Raw genomic sequence first — 23,189 nt, 5'->3', positions numbered from 1 at the left:
ACTGTGTGGAAGGAAAAACCATCACCTGCCCAGCCTGTGGCACTCCAGTACCCTGCGGCTCCCCGGTCTCTGTGCTATGAACAAGATCCTGGTGTGCATGGCTCCTCCCTCTCTCCATGTTTCCTTCTGAAGTAAGCAGGGCATGGAACAGAAAGCATACAACATGTTTAGTATTTTGGATGATTTGGATAGTATGATTGGGATCGACCACTTACAGTGGAGTCAGACACTAAACAGGTTCATTTTCACCGTAACCCGTGTCCTCGTTTCTGTGTCTCCTGGTTCTGACATTAATATGTTTTGCTTCTCAATAGATTGGGTCGATGTTGCCAACGATCTCTTGAGGAGCTGTCACATAAACCAGCACATAAAGCATCTCTCAGAATGTGGTGCTGATGTCTTTGTTCCTCTTTATGAGTCAATCTTAGGAGAAAAAGTACCAGGTGGGAATGATAATTTCTAAACTGACTTATTGGTTTGTTTTGCCTCTGTATGTATTTGTTTGAAATGAACAAATGAAAATTTGGAAATCCTCCCAAAGACAAATACGTTGTGATTCTCTCAGAGGATTTAAATAATACTGGTGATTGATTGGTTTTGGTGTGATGGGTTTTTTTGTGTGTGTGGGGTTTTTTTTTTTTTTTTAAATTGTGGGAGTGGGGTGGAGTGTGGGTCTTGCATAAAAGGCAGCTGTGAGGGGAGTTGACTTGTATAGCTACAGGAAAACTTGTAAATTAGGCCTGGAAGGTCATAGATAGGCACAATACTTTTGAAGGGTGTGAATTTGCTCATTTCTCTTAAAGAAGTGTTAATACTGTTGTAGTAAAATGCTTAACACTTACACTCTGCTAAGAGTTAAGCTGTGATTTAACTCTGACATAACCCAACTCCATTCCACTTCAGTGACAAGATTTAAGCAAGGGCTATGCAGTTGTTTGTTTTATTGTGAACTGTTTTATCTGGGGAACCGTTAAGACTCCTGCAGAAGATTTTAATAGCACTGAGGTAACTGGCAGCTATTGGAGGTGGAAGTCTTGTTAAATGTAAGCCCAGAACTAAAAATAACGTTGCTCCCAATTAAGTGGAATATATTGAAGTCCAGCTAGTTGCTGAAAGGGTAAAGACCTTAAGAGAAGCTGCAGTTCCAATTTGATGTGTGTGCAGGGAATGAAGGAGGGAAAATCCTTTAGTTGTCTCTCTGGCTAAATTCGAATTCTTGAATTTAATACTTCAGCTAATAAAACCCTCACATCTTCCAGTAGGTGTTCTAAGTTTGTGCTCTGTATTGATAAAAGATTTGATATGACCATATGATATTTGGGTTTTTCACCAAATCCAGGAGGTATTGAAAAAAAATACTAACTCACAAGTGAAAGTAGTTTAGTTGAAACAGCTATCCATTTAGACAGCCTAAACCCTATTATTTATTTTAAATAGATTTCATAGCTACTCCTAGAAGCCAAGAGGATGATGTTCATAATGTGCAAGCAGTAATAGATTCCCTGGCATTGGACTACTTGCAGGTCAGCTTGTCGCACATCACCGGTAAGTGCTCGTTTTAACGTGGACAAATACCAGCTGAATATCTGTGGGGTTTCATTTGAACATTTTAGAAGATCCATGTGTTATAAAGCATAGTTTCATACTTACGTGAAAGGTCTTTTTCCTGTACTGAATGTCATCAAAATGCCAAACCCTTGCATTGGGACATCAGGTTATAAGTTTAAACAGCTAGCAAAGACTAAGTAAGAGCCCTCTCGTATGACACAGGCCTGTAAGAAATGGTAAAGTTAGCAACCAATCATACTTCATTTGTCTGCCAAAGTGTTACCTGAAGTCTCTTACTGGCTCAGTATTTTCTGTATGCAGTTAAAGCTTGGAGACTGGGTTTTAAAAGATTATGTCTGCCCTTTTCACCCAGACAATAGCAGTCAGTGAGCATCTGTATGTGTCGTCTCACGTAACATAGCCTGCAAGGCATGAAAACTGCTTCTTGATACGCAGTCTCTCTTTCTGATTTGCTACCTGTACTCTATGGCTGGGATTTGTAACGCTGCCTGCCAGTCTGTAGACATGGTTCATGCTGTAGCTAGCACGTATAAGAAAACATTCAATACCAACTGTCCCTGAAAATATCCCTGATTTTTTTTTTCCCCTGGAAGCAGGTATAGCATCAATAAACGTGCAATTATCAGAACTGAAAATACGCAACTTTAGGAAATGTAAGATATGTTAAGCTTACATACGTGGCCATAAATGAGTGACCAGTTGTCTTGAGCTGCCACTTTCACAAGGTTTTCCAAGCACTCTTCTCCAGAAACTCCTGCTTTTGAGATGTTTTTCTTCTGTGAAGCACTAGTTATTAATATATGGCAATACTTTCTTCCTAAGGTGAGAACATCGTGAAAGGTGACAGGGCATCTATCAGAAACCTCCTTGAAGTATTTGATGGTTTGTTAGAGTATCTCACAGAAGAAGCCAGTGAACCTTCTCAGAACGGAGGTGAGTAGACAGGTATCAGTCCTAGTTCAAGGTATTATGTTCTGCTGCTGCTATCTTACGGACAGCTTACCTCTGCTGTTTGTTCTCAAGTTAGCTTGCCGAGGGCTTTGTTAGGTTCTCATGACCAGAGTTCTTGCTGTTCATGGATGGAATACAGCTCCCGTAATATGTGAAAACTCTTTCTTTGCAGTTCTCCTCACTAGCAGCTAGATAGAATGATACCTGTTGGAAGATGTGAGCTTTGTGAAACCATGTCATGATTTCAGATATCATCACTATAATGCTTTATTACACTCTTTTGGTGATACTGGCAATAATACCTATTAGTTAATCGGTAGAAGTTGTTTTCCTGAAAATAATTGCCTTTTGGTTATTAACAGATGAGGCAAACGTGCTATCCAACAACGAAGTTCGAGTTGTGTCTCAAGAGCAGCTGGAAAGCAATGCTGTTCGACTCACACAACCTCCAATATTCTCGTCAGCTGAAGGGTAAGAACAATTGTGACTCTTTGCACTGACACAGTGATTGACTGTCTTTTTGTGTAGTTGTAGAGAAACTAGTAGATTTTTAATAGTATGTAAGTGGGAAACATACTGATTACATGTCACATGGAATGTGAGGTAACTTTCTCCAAGAGGGCTAAAATTAGATCCAGCTCTTGAAGAGTGCTGATGGTGTTTTGTCTCCTTTACTTTACATGTGGAATGAAACAAGTTGAAAACTGTTTTAAACGACTGTATTTTAGTTAAACAGCCTTTGATTTATCTTCCTGACTTTTGTAGAAGCTGGTGTCTCACGTCCTGTGCTACAATAGCCAGTAGCCAAGTAGTTGCCACTCCTCTGCAGCCCCACCTTGTGGACTGAAGGCGCCAAGACTTTTAGAGTAAATATTTTACAGCTTTATGTTCTTTTTAGATCACAGTCAGAATTTTTTGTTCCATCTTGTGACGAAGATGGATCAGAATCTACCAGTGAATTAATTAGACTTGGAGATACTGCTCATTCATTTTCCAAGAGAGAGGCAGGTAAGTTTGGGTAGGAAAAAAAAAACTAAGACTACTCTGTAGTGACATTTCTAGGTGCTTTTTTGGTTTCTTTTTTAAAAAGTTATTTCTTTCAGATAAATACTTCATTTTAACTCTTATTTTAACATCTTCCCTCCCCAATAAGCAAAGATAGTTGTAGTGATTTTGCTGTAAAGTAATTATTCCAGACACCGTTATACATGACTCCTGAGCTATGTTATCGGGATAAAGGTTAGTTCTCCCTACAGAGGCATTTTACATTGCTGAATAGAATAAGAGATTCCTGAAGCCTTCAATTTATTTCATTTATGGCAGTGTCAACTGTATTATTTGAGACTGTAAAAAGTAGTGAGTTGGTTCTTCAAGAAGATTTGCCAGGAGTGTGTGGATTTACAAACATCATGGGTGGCTCTGGAACAATTAACATGCAGACAGCTTCAAGGGAGTCCATTCCTAATTCCCATAAGAATATTTTATTCTTACTGGTGATTAATCTCTCCAAGTAGAGACAAAAAGAAATATTATGACTTACGAAGTTTTTGTTACATAGAATTTAACAGACCTATTTTGGTCATAGCATGGATTGCAAACACCAAGTTGGTAAGATACAAAACATGACAAGTGCCCATCTGAACAGGTCACAGCAAGACACTGCATAGTCCTTAATCTAATCTTTATCCAACACTACTTCTAGAATTCCAGTTGCCTGAATTGTTACCATCAGGAAGAGGTAAGGGGGTAGAAAAATCTAAAAACTCAGAGGCTGCTGCAACGTCATCTAGACAGTTCTCCGAAACAGAAAGGGCCATTGTAAAGGAAAAGGAAGATGGTGAGTATACTTTTTTTCTAGTATCTAATCTACTTGATTTTGACTAAGGGGTGTAGGGTACTAAGGTAGTGTAGATCCTTAGTCATAGATGGAAACACTCAAGCTGTGTTTTGAAATAAATAAATCCTTTTCAGAAATTTGATATTTGGGTGTCCCAGAGTATGCAAACTCCATTATCTGGGATATTTCCAGTTAGCTAGGATTCAGCTTCAGCTAGTTGTTGTTTGGTTTTGGTTTTTTTTTTTTTTTCCTTTTGTGGTTCAATAAGCAAAACACTAGAAGTAAAAAGTCCTTGTGGAAGATCCTAGCATCCCACACCATGCTCCCAAGGGGGCTTTCACGTTGAAAAGATACGGATAGATTGTGTATGGGGTGAATCATTCTGATGGGTGGCAGCTACCTTCTCCAACTGTCCCTGGCCTCTGCTGACTGTGGCTCTGTCACAGCATGGAATTCCTGCAGATGGGCAGGTGTTCTCCATCATGTGTCTAAGACCATGAGGGAAATAACAGCAAACCAAAAGCTATTTATTGTGTATGCACGTAGCTACACCCATGCAGTCTGAGAGCAGGATGTTCATACACAGACACACACCTAACTGGCTGCGCCTGTAAGAGTAGGGGGACAGGGAGGGGCTGCAGTATGTATCTCTGTAGACAGAAGGAGACATTGGGAGGCATAAAAATATTGCAGTACTGTTCTATGCAGTCCAACGGAGGTGGTAGTTGCCATTAGATACTAGGTATTTCCATCTAGTATGCACTGAGAATATACAAAACTAACCCTCCACTTTCACAGATAACACTTAAACTTCTCGTTCTTCATATTTGTCTCTTAAGGATCCATGGAGTCTGTTCATACTACTGAACCTCAAAGAGAGAGCTTAAGTGCCAGTGCTACAAAACTTGGGGAGCCTATTCAGCAAGCTATTCCTTTGCTACCACCATTTCAGCCTTTGAGAGCCAGACCTCATTATCCTGGCTGGAGTGATTATCAGAGCTCGGATAGCCAGTCAGCAACTTTGGCTAACAGTGAAGGAATGAAAGCTCCTATTGTAAGTGAGAACCTCTTTGGGGTTTTTTTTAGTGGTCAATCACAGAATGGTTGGGGTTGGAAGGGACCTTAAAGATCACTGAGTTCCACTTTCAACCCCCCTGCCATGGGCAGGGACCCCTTCCACTAGACCAGGTTGCTCCAAGCCTCATCCAGCCTGGCCAATACCGCTTTCCTTTTGAAACCTCCTAGTACGCTTGCAGAACGGGAGTCATTGGTCTTGAAGAACACTTCTGAATGTGTCAGATTTTATCTTCAGTTCAAAGACAAGTGTCCAGAGAGGAAGTGAATTTGAGGGATGTGTTTATTTTATACAGGTACCCATATACATCTCCATGATCAATGTAACTGCACAGTTTACAATACAGTAAACAAAATAATTACAGTGTATTCTTACTTACCTATAAAATCAGAATTGATTTCCATATGCAGACAAACCTAAAATATGACCTTCATGTCAAAACTCTCCTGTGAATATATAGAAAACATGTTGCCTTTTATTTCAGCTTGAAAAATCACTTACCCAAAAATCTGAAGATGATGTTTCTGGTAGTCTTCCTCTGTCAAGGAAAATCCCTGGTGAGAGAGAAATTTGCTTCCTATAGGCTGACTCTTAAGTGTCAAATGTTGCATTTATTCTTACTGGCACTACAAGAAACTTGGCTTTGAAAATACTAGTGCATTATTTTTTTTTAAATTCAGCCACAAGTTCATATTTCTATCTGTTTCATAGAGAAGCACAAAAAAGGTTACTTTTAAGCTGTTCACTGTGCTGGAGAAAAACAGTCTGTGTCCCCAGTTCAACTCCTTTCTTAGTTAATCCGGTTAAGATGTGCCAATACTACAGAAATCTTGTCTAGCAGATAACTCCCATGGCTGAGCTTACTCTGAGCAGAGAAACATGGACCAAACAAGCCAGTTTCATCTCTAGGGAAAAGCTGTTAGCTGCAACTGTCAAAAAGGTTTAGAAGCTAGTTTTCAGTGCTTATTTATTTTCTCTGTCGCCTGGGAAACACTGCTTACCTTTCCAGTTTCCATAGCAGTCCCATGACACTGAACATTCAGAACTTGAGAAATTACCAAAATCATTGTCACAGCTGTGTAACCACAGTTGCTTCATCATTCTGTTCTTCGGATAATTTGGTTCCAAAGGCCAGGGATCACATAATTGTTCACACATCGTTCCCCACGTCAGTAGGCACAGTGCAGTCTATGCCATCACTTAACACTTACCTGTCATCTGCTTCTGCAGTGGGAGACGAGGTGGTATCAGATGGCGCTGAGGACAACGGGGCAAAGGTAGATGTTGCATCTTTTCCTTGTTTGTGGAAGTTCACTCAATATTTCTGGATTTCTGCTCAATTCTCCTGATACCTTGTGGCACTTCGGTGCTTTTGGCTTGATTTCTTCAATATACAATCAGTGATGCAATGTTGTTAGACTACAGCTATCTACAGTTTGTAAGTCGTGTCAGTTCCTTCAGGAGGTGTTTGCTCCCAAAAGTGACAGTGCCAGTCCCTGCAGAGTTCTAATTTATCACAACCAACCAGTTCCTAGTTATCTTGGGTTTAATCAAAGGTGTATAAAACACAGGAGTAGAGTCACTTCTTTTCTCTGAAGTGTATCAGTATTCTAAAGAAGTAAGAACTTTGGATTTCTGGGTTGTTCAGAGTCCAATAAAATGCAGATTTTGCTTCCTTCCTAAAGATCACTGAATTGCCTGGCGATGTTCTTGCATTTTATTTCTTTGCATTGTCCTTTGTTTTTGAAAAACTGCGTAATGCAAAACCCACAAATGGATCAGCAGAGGCCATTCTGTGCTTGTAGAAACATGTCTGCATAGCAGGTTCCTTGCTCTGGAAAACACCTTTTTTTTCCTTCTGCAACCACAAGAGGTACTCGCAGACCTCGTTTGTTCCCATAGTTTCAGCAGCCTTTACTTCTACATTGTCTGTGTGAAACATTGTCTCTCTTAAAAACTCATTTTCTGTTGGTGTATTTGCAGGTACAGACACGCCAACCCCTGATTACTCAGTTCAAACAGGTATGTCACCAGGCAGTGCTAAACCTGTGTAACTGCACAGCACAAGGACTTACGTTTTCTTTTAGTTTGCTGTGAATTGCAGCTTAGTCTGCTCAGTAAGGTTCAGTTTACTCACATGGTGTGGCATTAGTCCCAGGCTAATGAGGTAGTAGGTATGGATACTCGTACAACTTAACCGAGACCTTGTTCTTCTGAGTCAGTGGTTTAGCTGCAGATGATTCATGAACTGGTCTTCTACATTTCTGCTAGTCTCTTTCTTCAACCATCCAGTTCTCTAAAGCACACTATCTTCAGTTACTTTTTATATATATATGCAAGTACAAATAAAAATACATATAAAATCATAGGGTTTGAGCTGGTTCTGCTGTAGGATCTCTCTACCCATACAGTCTATGATATTTCTGAGTTTCACTGCGAAGATCTTAATAAATCGTAATTTACTCGTTATTCTAGGTTCCTCAGGTGTATAGGAGTTCTACATCTGCTTCCTCTTCACACCAAGAACTCTCGCTGTGTGCTGAACAAGTAACACAAACTCCAAGGCCTGAATTTAGGTATCTGCCTAGAAAGAAAAGGCAAGTTCATTTTTTTTGGTACTAAGCCACATTAGCATATGGCCATCCAGGCCACACCCCCCCTTCTCTTCCTGGTTGCATGACAGTGAAATATTTTGTGTATGTCCTGACATATATGCATTTCCTTAAGTATAGTTACAGGTATTTATGCAGTCAAGTTCTACTTAATCCTATAAAAACTCGCTTGTGCAAAAAGCGAACTGAGGTAATGCTTATCTTCAGGTTTTTAGAACAGAAATGAAATCTGTTTTCTGGTTTAGCAGATACGAAAATTCTACCACAGATTCACTGGAAGAGTCTCTTTCCCACGGACCAACAAAGGAAAAGCCATCTGAGCAAGAGCTTCATAAAGTGTCAGAAAGTCTCTCTCGCAGGTTCAGTGAACTGGATTCAGTAAGTGAGAACCTGCTCTCGGCTGTGTCCGAGCGAGCTGGCCTTGGTAATGAGTGGTGGGAACAAGAATGCAGATTTCACGTGGATGAAAAGGAAATCTGCGACTAACACCTGACTTGAGCTCAAATTTTGAATGAACTATTGAACCTGATCCCCCCTCCCCCAAATATCTATCCAATAGATGTTAAAGAGAGCCTTGGGTGGGCACAGCAGGGAAGACGAGTTGACGGATGAAGACAGCCTGTCTCAGCACAGCGACAGCGTCATGGATTATCGCCGAAGGAAAGCTGAGCAAGGTAACGATTCTTATGCCACTTCAGTATGAGGACAGAAAGGAATATTAAAAAAATTCCTTCTTGTGTAAAGCTGATACGTTGAACTACTCTGTTTCTGAAGCTTTGTGCTGTTAGTTAGTTCCCTTACGTTTGATCTAAACCTGAGCAACAGTACCAGAACTACAATTAAGGTCCCATAATATCTACAGTAAAACTTCACTAAAAATACAAGGCAAACACAGCTGCTGTGAAACAGGCACAGAAAGTGGGGGAGGGACAGAATACAAGCTCACTGATGTGATTCGGAAATGAATTTACAGTGCACTCCACTGCAGATTCTTGTGTGCTGAGCACAGCACATACATCTAGATGTCTGTAAACATTGAGGGTGCGTGTTGGTGGCAGTCTGAGTGAATAAACCACCCTGCATGTACACCAGGCGACACAACTACTGTGCAGCTTGACGTAACCCACGTGCAGAACATCACGAAGCAGGAGGGAGGGGTCTGTGACCCCGGCATATGGACAGTCTCACCTTGAGCTGCTTCCAGTTACCTTTGCTGATTTTTCCTTTCTCATCTCGAGTATCTCCTGCCACATTTGCTATTATGTAAGCCCCAAATTTTGTGATCTGGGGCAGGGGTAATTCTAAAGGCAAAGGCTTTAGCTTCTTGTGACTTAATTTGTGATAAACTTTTTGGCTCTTACGCTGTATGGGCTTGGGGGGCTTTTTTCTCCCCTTAATGTTTGGCTGGAGTTTGTTTCAAGTTAGACACTCCATGAATTGCCTTTCCTTACAGGCACACCACATCTAAGGTACCCAAGCAGGCCACGATCCCTTTCTCCATCTTCCCCCTCATCTCAGCATCAACTCTCTTGTGAGCTGGAAGATAAACCTCCTGATAATGGAATGAGCCAGATAAGGAAAATATGCAGTCGGCTGCAAAACGAAAGGGAGGAAAGAACAAAAAAAGCTAAGGTAATTGACATGTTGGTAATTCTAAGCAATGGCTGCGCTAAGAGCGTTACCCCTGAATGCTCTCACGTAATGGAAGCAGCTGGCCTACGTCAGTGATTTCGTACCCTGTGGCTGTGGACTGCTAAGGGAAAAAAGACTTCAACCCCACATTTTGCAAAAAAGAGAGTTTAAAATGGAAGAAGCTACTCGGACTCCTACCCCAAAGAAGTTAATGAGGCGGTCGTACGGACTGATTATTTTCTCTGAAAAGTCCTCTTATTTTGGTTTTCTAGATGGTCGCCAAAGCGTATGAAAATGAACTACGAGTTTATGAGGCCAGGGAGAGGCTTAGGCTTTCCAAGCTCAGAGACGCCATCAGGGAAATGGTACGTGCTGCGCTACAGTGACAGCTGGTTGTGTTTTGTTTGTTTTAATTTGTCTAGAAGCTCTCTCCAGACATGGGGTATGTCTTTCGGGTCCGAAAACTCCTGGGCTCCCAGTGTCAGTTACAGCGCGGTGTGCTACTCAAGCAGCCGAGAGGACGGCTTTTCCCGGGATGGGTAGAACCCGGAGTCAAGTAACTGCAGACGTTTCAGCACTTCTGTGTACTAAGAATAATACCTGTTCTTACGGGTAACAACCACCTTGCTTTTCCCATCAAGTGGTAACTTCAAGACACGCAGATTTAAAGAATTAAAGCTAAGTGAGCGAGTGGATCGCTTCCAGAGGTGGGCTCTTCTGCACACATCCCCGGCAGCTCCGTTAACGAGGCTGCAGCCCCTGTACCCTCTAGGCAATCTGCTGAATATTGTCATAGTCTTTCTGTAACCACTCTAGAAGCTGGGTTTAAGCAGGGATGATTCTCCAGTGTTCTGAGTATGGTAAAGAGGGTTTTACTACTTCCTTACGTACTACCGGGCAGCAGAGAGCCCAAGCGGAAAAGCACTGTCATACCCAGGTAGGCTGCACCGGCCCTTTTCGCCACCTTGGCAGAAGCAGGCTGTAGGCTGCTGCAGTAGTGTGAAGTGCTGTAAAGAGGGCTGAGGTTATGCAATAGTGAGATTTAACCTTGATCTGAACCCTGACCTGCAGTGGGTAAATTCTGGCCTTCTGGATAATCCAATTCAGTATGTGCAAATTCTCATCCTGAAGTTTCAAAGACATTTAACTTCTTACAGGCAAACTATGTGATCTATCAGTCTTTCCCTTCTCATACCTGTTCTCCATATGTTTTACATCTGCTCCTAAGGAACAAGGATACAAAGAAAACATCTTTAAAGAACCTCCAAAAATACCTCAGCCAGTGAAAGGTTATTCCAGAAAAACCACACCTCAGAATCCCAAATACAGCCAGTGGATTCCAAAACGAGGGATTGCAAAGCCAAAGAAAGCAGCTCCAAGTAAGAACTGCAAAGAATAAAGGCATGGGTCCAACATATACCAGTCAGCTGTAGCATTTTCCCCTTCTTTTGACCTCTCTATGTCTGGATTTTTGTTAGGGAAGATAACACTTGAAGTAAATGTACACCACCGATGCACAATCAAAACTGTGACCCTTTTGCTACCTCCCTAAAATCCCTTGGATTACTTTCAAGGCTTGTTTCCATTACTGCTACTCCTGTTCTTGCTCCACTGTAGTCTGAGCTCAGGCTTTTTTATTCCTGAGCATGCATCAGATGCACAGTCCGGCCGTGAGCTTGTGAGGGCTGGTGCTGAGCCATGGGCAGGGGCCAGAACAGGATCTGTCGCTTGCTATCACCTCCCTTCCAAGGCCCTGCCATGGAGCTGTTAACATTGCTACTGGTTTTACTGAGCACGTGATGCTGCAGGCACAGCCAGCACACAGATCACAGGCTCAGGGTTGGTGAATGGCATTGTGTGTGCTCACCCATCAGTGTACATCGTGGTATAACCCCCGGTGTCTGAATGACGCTCAGCTACACTGCCTTGGTCGGCTTCTCCCCAGTGTTTAAAGGGCATATACTGGGGTAACACCTCTTGGTTTCATATCCCCATCATCTTTCCCTGCCAGAGAGATCAAAGATGTAATGGGAATGAGCTGGTTGCCAACAAGTTTATTTTCCACCTGTTTACTTGATCTGGATCTGTCACTACTCGTGCTGTATTAGCATTATTTTAAGTTGCTGCAGAGAGATGATCAGTGATTTCTCTAGTGATGGTTGAAAACATTTGAAGAAAGAAGGGGATACCTGTCTTAACTGGATGTGGTGGGGGGAGGGAAACAACACTTGAGCTATCAAAGCAGTTCTTCAGCAGAGGAGGAAAAAACCCACAACAAAACCTTGGGATTACTTTCTCCGCTGCGGTACTGGGAGAGTGAGGTTATGTCCTGCTGGGTTTAGCCTGGCAGCACAAGAGGAGCATGGTAGTTGTATATGGTGTTCAGTCTAAAGTATTTCCTAGCCTGGGCTGACACTGTCTGGAAGAATTTACCACTAAATGTATTCTCCAGGAATTTATTGCTTACATCTGTCTTTATCTTGTAGTGAAAGTGAGAGATGATGACCTCCTATTTCAGCTACTGGAAGAGTTTCCCCACCTGCATCTTTCCCAACACACTATGGATAAAATGTGGCAGCAGCAGCTTGCGCTTACTGAACACCTTAAGGCAGCTTCTGGCAGACAGAGAGCAAAGCTCCAAACTGAAGTGAGCATTCTTATTCTTATCTTCTAAGTATCAGCAGGGAGAGTAGCTCTGAGAGAAGAGTTAGCAGTCATCAGCTTGTACTGCCTAATAAAAACATCCTGCCTCTTCCTAGCGCACAGCCGGAGCACGGTAGGGAAGGATGTCTGGGCTGTACATGTATAAACAGGGATGTCCAGTTTTCATCAGCCACTGGGATGTAGTGTTCATGTTTCATACTAGCTTGTCTGGTACTGCCCAGGGTTGTTACTGCTTTTTTAAGAGCATTTTGTCGTTTTGCATGCTGGTTCAGAACAGTCTTCTAGTTTAAAAGTTGGGGATGAGACACAGAAGATGATTAATGCATGGTACCACTGTGCAAAAGCCAGCACACAGGGTAGGGGCGACGTGTGGAACTCCTAATCACAACTGCCTGTCCTGCCGCGTGATGGAACTAATCAGCTGCTTTTACACCTCCAGGTTCAACAAGCCCTGAAGAAGCATGAGCTTCTTGTTGCAATTATTAAAAAAGATCAAGACCATAGCAAGAGACTGGTATGTTCTCTGAAGGGTGTTTGTCACGCAATGCAGCGATTTTGTGTTTAGCTACACAGCACAGTCCCTGGTCCATGGAAGTGGCTTTTTATCGTAGGAGGGTTTGGTGCCTCTGCAGCAGCTGTGGGCTCAGGTGCCATGTCGCCTCTTTGCTGTGTGGCTGCTGAGGTCATGGGAATGGATTATTATTATTATGCTCTCCTGTTGCTTTAGAGGGGCAAACAAATTCTGGGAATGTGCGAGGAGAAGCTTCAGGCTCCTGGTGTTGCTGGTACAAGCAGGAGCTACCACAGTAACGCTGACTCCTTAATTATGTAGTGCTCTAGGTGGCACCGCTCTGCCGAATCCCCGGTGACTAAAGCTTTAAACCATAAACACGGTGTAAAACCGGGGTAGGGAGAAGATCCTTAGTGAAGGACCCTATTTATTCGGCGCTGATTAGCAACGTTTTGCCTGCAGCAGTGTCTGCGGGAAGCCTGGTGGCCTTACAGCTGTTGTTCTCCATTTAGCAAGAACTGAAGCAACGTATCTGCCGCCAGAAACGGGCTCAGAATAAAGTGAGAGAGAAACACCAGCAACTTGCTCGAGCCAGGAAGTATTACGAAGATTACCGGGTTCAGTTGCGTGCCAAGATGATGCGGGCTAGGACACGGGAAGAAAGGGTAAGTACGAGGTGTCTGGTGCTGCAAGCCTGGAATTCTTTTCTGTCTGCACCCCTGCGCTGCAGACCCAGAGCCCGGTCGTTCAGATGATGGTAGAGCAGGCAGCAAGCACGTTGAGGGAATGAGCGTAGGAGCCAGGATTAAATGGTTGTCAAGGCCACAGGTGAAAAGGTTCCTTCTTTGGAAACACTGACACAGTTTAGGGCAAACCACGGTAAAACTAGAAAGGATGCTTTATGGGGTTAAGAGAAGGAGAGGGGGTGAGGTATCAGTATGGAAAAACAGGGCTGGTAACGGGAGAAGTTGGGGAAATGAGTGTTCAGAAACAGTAGGATTAAGAAGTTTTTCCTATAGTTGCTATCCAAAGAAAACAATTTAAATCTTCCGTTAAGGAAACTGATCAAAAAAGACAGCTTTGTTCCTCAGTTCTGTTTGTTAAACAAAGTGGATGATGTGACAGATCTGATCTCCAAGGAGAACTGAGGAAAGCCAGTGGAGTTCCTGCACTTTGCGGGAGCAGGTGTGCAACTCTCACCTTTTAAGGTGAAAGGCTACAACTTCAGTACAGCAGACCCGTTTGCCTCGGGCCTCACAGCGCTGTGGCGGGTGGGTGTTCCTTGTGCAGGTGGAAAGCCTGAGCACAGGTTGGATTTCCTGCTGCTGGAAACCTGGACGAAGTTACAGGGCGGGCTGTAAATCACAGACACCGGCTGACATTGTCAGGTTGTCTGATTTTAAAAGCGTAATATTCGTTGGCTGTTCTGGCCCCCTTCTTAGTCGTCTGACTAAACTGACATGAAAAATTTACCTGATCAGGCAGAATTTCAGTGAGAAGAGTAATACAACTACAGCTGAGCTCTGTCTGTACTTTTTCGTGGGCAAGGACCTGTCTTCATGCGATCACCATTCCACCAGGAGATAAAGTAGCTGAAAAATGTAAATGCATACTTAAACTAACTTTCCCAGAAAGTTTTAGGTTTGCTTTTTTTAATTTCTGGCAGATATTTAAAACCTTATTTGAAGAAGGCTTAGACATTCAGAAGCAAAGACTGAAGGACCTGAGAGCATACGCTCAAGAGAAGCGTGCTGAGCAGAGGAGAGAGCATCAAAATGAGCTGGAGTCCATGGAGAACTATTACAAAGATCAGGTAAAGCTGATCTGCATCAGACTCGGGTTTTTTTTTACACTAGAAGTCTTTCCTTTCTTGAATTGCTTCTACTCTAACGCGTGTTTTGCTTAGTTTTCCATGCTAGCAGAGGCTTTATCTCAAGAACAGCAAGAAATACAAACCAGGGAGAAAGCACAAGCCCAAGTAAGTATTTTTACTGCTGTGTGAGTCTCCTCTTTCTGCGTGCTGTGGGTAACCTCTGCGTCTTCCTCAGATGCTGCAGAAAACAAAGAGAGAATTGCGATCGAGGATGGAAAAGGAAATACAGCAACTGCAAGCGGCAATAATGCAAAGTGATGATGACACCTTTTTTCAAGAACTAGAAGCAGACAGGCTGAAATCTAGGTTACAGGCGGCTTCCTTCCAGTACAGCAAAAGCCGTTTCTGGTAAGACCGCAGTTCTGCTAACGACGAGAAGCTGTGGGAGCTGCTGGAGCAGGGAGATGGTGCATGGCTGTTTAACACACCTGGTCTGTCTTTCTGACACATCAGAGGTGGAGCTGCTGGGATTGGGATCTCCACAGCACGTTTATGATGACTAATAAAGTTGTTTAACCTACTTTCTACCTTCTTCGCAAGGCTGAGATAATGCTGAGCTCCACACAAAGCACGTGGGATGAAGTCAGGGTGCTGTAGTGGAACAGCTGAATGCTGAACCTCTGTTCTGTTCCTGCTGGAGCTGAAAGTCACACTGACACGATGAGCCAGAAATTACTGGATTGGAAGGCTCACAAAGAACGAGATGATCTTTAAAAGAACATCCGTGGTGGCAGGTCCCTGCGAAAGGACAAGTTATAGAACACCTGCACTAAACCTGACCAGAGAATCAGGAATTCATACATTTAAGCAAAAGGGAGGGATTTATATATTTAAGCTGTTTATTCTACACCATACTATGTTTACACTTTTGGGACTGTTGGCTCGGTAATAGTGAAGCATATAAAGTACTTCTGCTGCTGCTGCAGCAGTACTGGAAAAAGTAGTTTGAATTAGGAAACAATTTCTTCTAAAGCAGTAAAATCTAAGCTTCTGCAAGAACTGAAACCTGGGCAGGACCTGGGGACAGCATTCCTGATTATTCTCCAGAGGTGTGCTCTGCAGGAACTTCACTTGTTGGGTTTCACACTGGGTTTTCAAAACTACGTAAGCCCACGTGTAAGCAAGTTTTGTTTTGTTTGAGTCGACCCATTTCTAAAGGGATCGTAGTGACGCTGCACACACACGGACGTGCAGTAACTGAAGCAGTTTGACCACATCTGCTCCTAAAGGCAGACTATTTGGACAAAGTTTTTGCAAGGGTACTTGTTTTCAGTTGGTTTTTGGGTTTTTTTTGGTTTTTTTTTTTTTTAGAGAAAAGCAGATGAATTCTAGTTCTGTTGGTGTGAAGCTGGAGTAAGTAGTGGTTAAGAATGCCAACATGCAGCTTTTACCTCAGTTCAGGTTGTCAGGTCTCATTCTAGGCAGAGTAGGAGGTGCTACACCGCTCACTGGGGGCCATCACGTGCTGTGAGAACAGGACATCGTTCCGCAGGAAATCCAAGTCTCTCAGCCAGGCAGAACGGGCCCTGGGAGGTACAAACAGAGCGACATGAACCCTGAGAACAAGTTACATAAAACCAAGCTGATAATTAGTGAAGCTCATTCCTGGTACGTTCTCCTCTGCTTGGCAAAATCGCTGGTTTTAAACAGTTTCTCTCGGTATGCGGGTGAAGTGATTTTAAACAGGCTCCACCAGAAGAGTTCTTGCTTCAAACTGCACGTGTGAGAAGCGATACAAACCTACCGGAATTAACGGCACTATAGGCACAGTATTTAAACACCAGCTCAGGGCAAGCCTTCTTACAGAACTGACACCACTCTGGGAAGGAAGACTCACACATCGGTAAGAAAAAAGACAAAAAAAGAGCTAAGCAGACAAAAAAGCCCCCAGCAGGCAGAGCTGCTGCCTTTAGAGACTGCACAGAACAGCTGGCAGTGAGAGGATGGAGCTCGCTTAACAACTCCCCAAAACCACGGCGCAGAAGTCCCCCACCCTGACTTTCTCAACAACCAGCTGTAAGCCAGCCTAAGGGAAAGTCCTTACGGGGCAACATTTACCCGCCACATTGATCAAACGAACAAGTAGTTTCCAGATTCATTTACCTTTTCTCTTCCCCTCCGGAAGATGGTTTAGCTTTGCTGAATTCCGAGGGCAGGACACACGCTCACCATTCCATGACAGCCAGAAGGAAGACCTGTTCTGTCTGACTGTAACGTTTAGCACAACCCTTAAGGCAGGTAACAGACACGAGTATTTCCTCCCAGGACAAAGCTGAGTTACTTAAAACCGGTATTATTGCATTTTAGAGTACGTATTTAATGAAGAAAAACGTAAAGCTTGTAAAACCATTGATGCTGTGACAGTGCAAACAGCATACAATTTATTGCTCAACTTCTGCATGGGTACATACATTACGTACTTAAAAACCTTTTTATACAGATTTTTGTTGTTAAAGCTCATGTAACAGCTGGGTGAAAATACAATGATACCAACGCTAAAACACTCTGTAATAAATACAATGGAAATGATAAACTAAGAACTGTCAGTTGGTGGAGGAGTAATTACACTTGGATAAACTAATTACAACTACGGACAAAGCTCCGAGGATGTGGTAGAGCCAGAAACCTACTACATAGTGTAAAGTACAACAAAGGGCACCTGTTAACTACGTGGTGCTGTTTAAAACGTGAAGCAGCTGGACCTGTGTGATGCATACTTATGGTAGAGAAGCAAAGCTTTTACTTCCGTCAATGCAGCCAGTTTAAACGCACCAGAAGTTCCATACAGATGTAGTGTTGTAGAACAAGAATTTAAAAAAACTGCTTGTGTGCTCTGGACTTTAGTACAACACAAAAATTTGGTACAAATAAATCAGTTTAGGGAAACCGAGACTATGTGCAAAAAAAAAAAATTAGAACACATACTGTACAAAGCACCATTACAAAACTCTTTACACCGAGAAATTAAATCCTCTGCAACTCAGCTGTGTACTGTATATCTGAAATCTACACAAGTCACTGTTCATAATTCAACATTCATCATGAAAAGCAACAGCATAAAACCATGATGTGACATCTCTCGAAAACAACGAAAGACCGGATAAAGTAAAACCCAGGAAGAGGGACACACCGAAATAAATATTCACATTAATCATGGGGTGAAAGTCCAAGGCTAAAACGCAGTATCAGGCTTAGCACCTTTTTGAGGGGAAAGTAGCCGACATGATCTTGAAACAAAATTTTGCAAAGGAATCAACGCTTGAATGCTCCTGGAGAAAGGTCTGGTGAGGTGCTTCCGTTAAAGCTCTCGGTGGCGATGAAGGTAAAAAGGCACTCAACATCCCTGGTATATTCATCCTCATCTGTCAGCTATGGGAAGTCAAATGTGGATTTGTCTAGTTTTGCCTATAATATATTCATTTTACAATATTTATCTGTGGCAGTTAAAAAAATTCTGTATGCCACCCGAAAACGTTTGGCAGAACAGATGTACTGCTAAGGCTGCTGTGATGAGCGGTGTTGCCAGCTGAGGGATCTGTTCTGCAGAGCAGTCTCCTCCCTTCTGCCCAGCAGCCTGTGACACAGGGGTGGCCAGAGGGGTGCAGCGCCCGCGGGGGCTGGCAGGGAGGTGGGTACAGGTGACGCGCTCAGGAGATGCTACAGAGACCCGTCTCAGGAGCCCTGCGCTGAGCCGTCTGGTGCAAAGGCAGCGGCAGCAAACCTTGAATCGCCTCCCAGAGTCCCGCCTGCTCCCAAAAGCTGGATCAAACGGGATTTTACGTTTGTCACGACCAGGCAGGCTGCAGCCCCAGCCCGAGCAAGAGCAGAGCAGGGAAAAGCCCAACTCCAGAACTGCACAACACTGGAATGTCTGTCCTGTGACCAGGGGTCAGCAGAACCGTCTCTGTGAAGTCTCCAAAGAGGAGCTCCCGTTCCACCTCCGACTAGCAGGGGCGAGGTCTCGGGGGGGCCGAAAGCAGTGGTCCCAACCATGGGCAGCAGTGCTGCCTACGAAACGCTGGGCAACAGCCCACTGTGCCTGCCCCGGCAGCCCGGAGCAGCGGCTTCTCCGGGGACAGCACTGCCCGAGGCCCCGCGCCGGGGACGCCAACTCCCGGCGCAAAGGTACCAGCCGTTTCACATGAGCGCAGCAGTCCCTTGAATGCAGGGAAAAAGGGGCTGACACTTCAAACCTGGCTGTCAAAGCAAGTTTCTTGGCTTTATGTGTACACCCCTAAGCAGCCTCATCCGCGCAGCCAGCTGGGGCTGGGAAGCGAGCTCGCAGAACAAGCTTGCCAGCCACCGCCGTGCAAAAGCCACTAGTCAAACGTGGATTTGGCTCACCAGGTTCTTACACAGTCCTGCAAACGCAGTCCATTGCCCACTGTTCCGATGCACAACGTCCAGCAGTACTTTACTCCCTGTGGCAGTCAGACTGGGCAGAACAAAATTAAGCTCCACAGAACAGACAGAAAATGGGCTGGTTCGCCGCACGACTTACGCTGCAAGCACGGGCCGGCTGTTGGCCTCCCGTTCAGCATTTTCAATACCCCTGACTTTCTTCTCATTGGCAGTGTAAAAACAGTGCAGCTTTGACGATTAATTGTAACCTAAGTTAAAAAAACCACAACACTGACTGGAAAAAACCCTAAACAACCCGCTAGTTATTCCAAATATTCTCACCGCTGAGAGGAGAACGCCACCATCTCTAAAGCAGACCAATTCATCGACACACCACGAGCAGATCCTACAGATCTTGACTGAGAATTCCCAAACTAACTTCAAAGTTGAGTTCCCTCTACTGGTAGTGCATTTTATTCCCCTCTGAAGAGATCAACCCATGTTATAATTCATATATATACTTACTTCCATCCCTACAATCAATAAATTATGTGCTTTTAAAACCTCATTTCCAAAGCACATTACACACATTTCAGTTAATACACCATTTTTCCGTAGCTGTAACTTACACCCACATGTCATGAGCAGCTAGACAACGATTACAACATGTTTTACCTGATAAATCTTTAGCATCAACAAGTATACAATGTGATTTGGCTGCATTCAAACAAACTTTGGTTGACTGGACAGGATGGGTTCTGAAACGAAGCGCTGACAGGCTCCTGCTGTCAAATGTCACCTCATCAGCATGCTTCAAAAGTTGAAAAATGCAGTGTTTAGATTTACAGTCAGAAGCAACAAAAACCACTCTCGACAGACTTGTTAAAAAATGCTGTTTTAAAAAAACCCAACACGTCTACTCTTCATTAAAAAAGGTCTATCCTGCGTGCTAACACAAGTACTGTACCAAGTACAGAACGTGTCACTCAGGCTAGAAATTCTGTTTAAGGAATCAGACAAGTGATATAAATAGGACCCCAAAACGTCGTATTCATAATTCATGCTTGAAAAATATAAAAAAGCCCCCTGTGGTAACACTGAAGTTGAATTTACGTTGCAGAATATAATGTTTTACTATAAGAAAATGCAGTTAACATGTAAGTGGCTTTGATTAAAAAGATTAATGATTCTTTCAGCCAATTTTATGCAAAGTTAGAATAATCCAAAGTATTTTTCTCCAAAAATAGCAGGTATAGATGCTGTTCAGTATCATACATTTAAAACTGGCTGAAACGTGACTTGTACCGACTGCTGCAGCTGTGTCTTGGTATCTGAGACTAGAAATCAGGTAGGCAAATATAATAGATTACCTTTTACAAAAATAGTAGTAGTCTTTAAGTATAGAATACTGCTTAACTGTTGAAATGTAGGAAAAGTCAGCATTCTGTATGTTCAAGGTATTAGTTTTTAATAGCAGCTGAATGATCCCATGGCAGGAACCACAGAACCTATTTTCTTGAAAAAATAAAAATTAAAAAAAGTTTCCAAAAGTTGTCCTTTCCCTTCCAGTGTCCTAGTGTAGAAAAGGGAAAGTTTCCTGTATTTCAAGCATTTCTTGAGTCTTGGCTGAGGGAAGGGCTTTCTGGCTGACAGGAGTATAAATAGAGTCCCAGGGGAGGCTGTGAAGGTCATTCCACAGCAAACCCACACGTTTCTTCAATGGCAGTTAGCAGCTTCTCGTACAGCTTGTCGTAGCTTTCGTAAGGAGGAATGTCTATTCGGTTAAAGCTGGGGACAGAAGGCAGAAAGGTTTCAGCTCTGGAACTTCAAGCATCACCTAGCAGAGTGCTGTTACACCTCACTTAACCTGCGTCAAACAGCGACCCCAAGGCCAGGAGAACTTCACCTAAGTAAGAGCAGCCTCTAGTTTTCACACCTTGGCTACTACTCTGGAACAGTATTTGTTAGGTGCACAAAGAGGGGGAGGGGGAAGACTGCTCAAAAAACAGCAAACTGTTCTTAATCTATGTCTCACAACGGAGACCTAAGAAAGTCTTACCAGGTATGAGCTTTCGGCAAATTATTAGTGCTGGCGTCGATCTGGTGTATCGTAAATAGTCGTGGGCCTGCAGCACCTGAAAATCCAGAAAAAAGATCTCTGCTACTACTGTATTGCAGGATGGGAATGTCTGCTGCACTGCAACAACAACATGATGTCTGAAACTACAAAAACCAGAGACGCTGTGCCCAAGGAAAGCTGAAATCATAAACAGGCAGGAAAAAATTAGAGCAAACTCCCTGCGCCTATCGGACAGATTCCTCCACCCACCCACGACAGCCAGGCGGTCATTTAAACCACGGAAAGACAGACAAGAGCAGAGCATTGGTAAGGAAGAATAAAATCTCTTCCACAGATAGTGCACTATACACTGCTCGCAGGTTTGAGTTGAACTTCTCTCACCCTTCCTAGAGAACAAAACTTACACAGCTCTATCGACCCCCGTTTTGTGACTTCTCTGGAGTAGTAGCCAATTCCACTCCAGTTCAGGGAAGAGTCACAATACCGACTTCTTACCATCTTGTTAAAGGGATGTGACTCTACAGACATCCCCTTAATCTCTCTGCTAAAAGCCTGCAGCACAGCAGGTTTTGAGACTTAGTACACGCTGGAGATGTCACAAAGGACAGAGGTTACAAGTGCCCTAAAACCACAGTATTACTGGGGTTCTTGCCTGCATAAGCAGACATGAAAGAACACCACCCACACTCACGTTTTCTCACGGGGACTCTCTGCTGTCAGTAAGAATGTGAGCTGCTTGTGCTGTGTTAGTACAACTCCGTGTAAAACCTGATAATCTTCATGCTCAGATCTGTAGGGAAGTGTGTTTGTGCACAGAAATACTTGTTTCACTGGTACAGTCATCCTAACACTTGCAGCACGGATGAAGCTCAGCTGGTGTTACTTCCACTGCCGTTCTCCAGCAGCTCGCCCCACCGCTGCAACCGCGTGCACGTCAGCAGTAGGGCTGATGTTACACGGAACTCTTCCCACAGGGTCAACGGTTACACAATGCTTGGTTTAAAGTAACTAGGGTCTTAAAAACCCTCAGTGTTCCTCAGCTTCTAATGCACCTGAACATCAGGCCGCTCAAGAAAACGAGGGCTTCTATCTGATAATGAAGGGATAACGAAGACGAAACAGATTTCTGGAGCAACTGGCTTCTGAAGGCGGCGGCTGTTCCCGCAGTATTTGTGTTCTGATGGAATCTTCTACCTGTTGAAATGGTGTACGACCAATGCTTCCCCTGGGCCGTCCTCCCCCCCCCGTGAGGGCACAACAGGGTACCTGCTGGGGTAACAGGGCAGCACGGGTTGCAGCCAGAGCTGCTCGAAGAGGCCCAGGGCTACGCTGCACTTCAGCAGGCAGGTCGGTAATTAAGGGGCTGCCTGTGATTACAGTAACGCAGTCAGCAGGAGGAAGTGCCTCTGCTGTCAGAATGGCAAGAACAGGGTGGTGCTTTCTGGTCCCACAGCTGTACAGTGGCAGGGCTTGGGAAAGATGGAAATTAAAACACACTTTAGAAAAGCCAGGGAGAACCCCACTAAGATCTCGGCTGATCAGAACTTCTTGCCAGAGGAGGAAGTGCCTAACTGCAACAAGAGCCATTCACAGCTGAATACCAAGGTCATAAACCCGCACACACAGACTAGTTGTGACTGTTACTCATCAGACCATTAAAAAAGGCTCTCGCAGCGTCACACGGCAGCCAGCCAGCCTCCTTTGCAGCACACGTTTCTGTGACGTGTCCTACTGCTTCCGCCAAGGACAGGCGTCTGCGTTACCTTGCAATGCCTTGAAGCCCTGCAGAGGCACTCTGGAGGAGCCGGTCACAAACTGCAGAAGGCGCGCCCTCCTCTCCTCATCAAAAAACTCCACAGCTTTCCAGAACCATTTCACGATGTTGCTGTCCGGGGTACAGTGTTTTAACCTAGTATTTGCCTTCCAGTCATTAACATCAATTTTTCCCAGTCCGCAAATGATGAGCTGTAATTTAAAAATATAATTACTTCATCATCAATCAATATAAACACCGTTTTGGAGCCAGCCAAGCGATAAATAACTA

At 43.8% G+C, this 23,189-nt stretch overlaps 2 protein-coding genes across 2 annotated transcripts in view; one reads left to right on the top strand and one right to left on the bottom strand.

Moving 5' to 3' along the window:
* Nucleotides 1-314: 314 nt before the first annotated feature.
* On the top strand, nucleotides 315-15,076 carry CEP95 (centrosomal protein 95kDa; the record flags this gene model as incomplete). Its single annotated transcript, XM_010155542.1, has 21 exons — nucleotides 315-443; nucleotides 1,438-1,545; nucleotides 2,392-2,502; nucleotides 2,883-2,991; nucleotides 3,419-3,528; nucleotides 4,223-4,357; nucleotides 5,197-5,411; nucleotides 5,917-5,989; nucleotides 6,663-6,709; nucleotides 7,908-8,029; nucleotides 8,293-8,422; nucleotides 8,604-8,718; nucleotides 9,498-9,676; nucleotides 9,949-10,041; nucleotides 10,905-11,055; nucleotides 12,163-12,323; nucleotides 12,780-12,854; nucleotides 13,364-13,516; nucleotides 14,518-14,664; nucleotides 14,758-14,829; nucleotides 14,900-15,076. Coding segments are annotated over 21 exons (2,612 nt in total), but the record flags the coding sequence as incomplete, so codon positions are not given.
* Nucleotides 15,077-20,753: 5,677 nt separating this feature from the next.
* SMURF2 (SMAD specific E3 ubiquitin protein ligase 2) overlaps nucleotides 20,754-23,189 on the bottom strand; it is a gene marked incomplete at its 5' end in the record, with an annotated part of 33,815 nt that continues 31,379 nt past the window's right edge. The window contains 3 exons of the mRNA XM_010155541.1: nucleotides 20,754-20,853; nucleotides 21,125-21,200; nucleotides 22,909-23,110. Of these exons, the coding sequence (XP_010153843.1) occupies nucleotides 20,754-20,853; nucleotides 21,125-21,200; nucleotides 22,909-23,110 (378 nt within the window). The remainder of the gene's footprint in view (nucleotides 20,854-21,124; nucleotides 21,201-22,908; nucleotides 23,111-23,189) is intronic.

Source organism: Eurypyga helias, unplaced genomic scaffold (genome assembly GCF_000690775.1).
Source record: "Eurypyga helias isolate BGI_N326 unplaced genomic scaffold, ASM69077v1 scaffold48607, whole genome shotgun sequence".
NCBI classification, from domain to species: Eukaryota; Metazoa; Chordata; class Aves; order Eurypygiformes; family Eurypygidae; genus Eurypyga; species Eurypyga helias.
The sequence above is the reverse complement of the archived record's forward strand: the minus strand, read 5'-3'. Positions and strand labels throughout refer to the sequence as shown.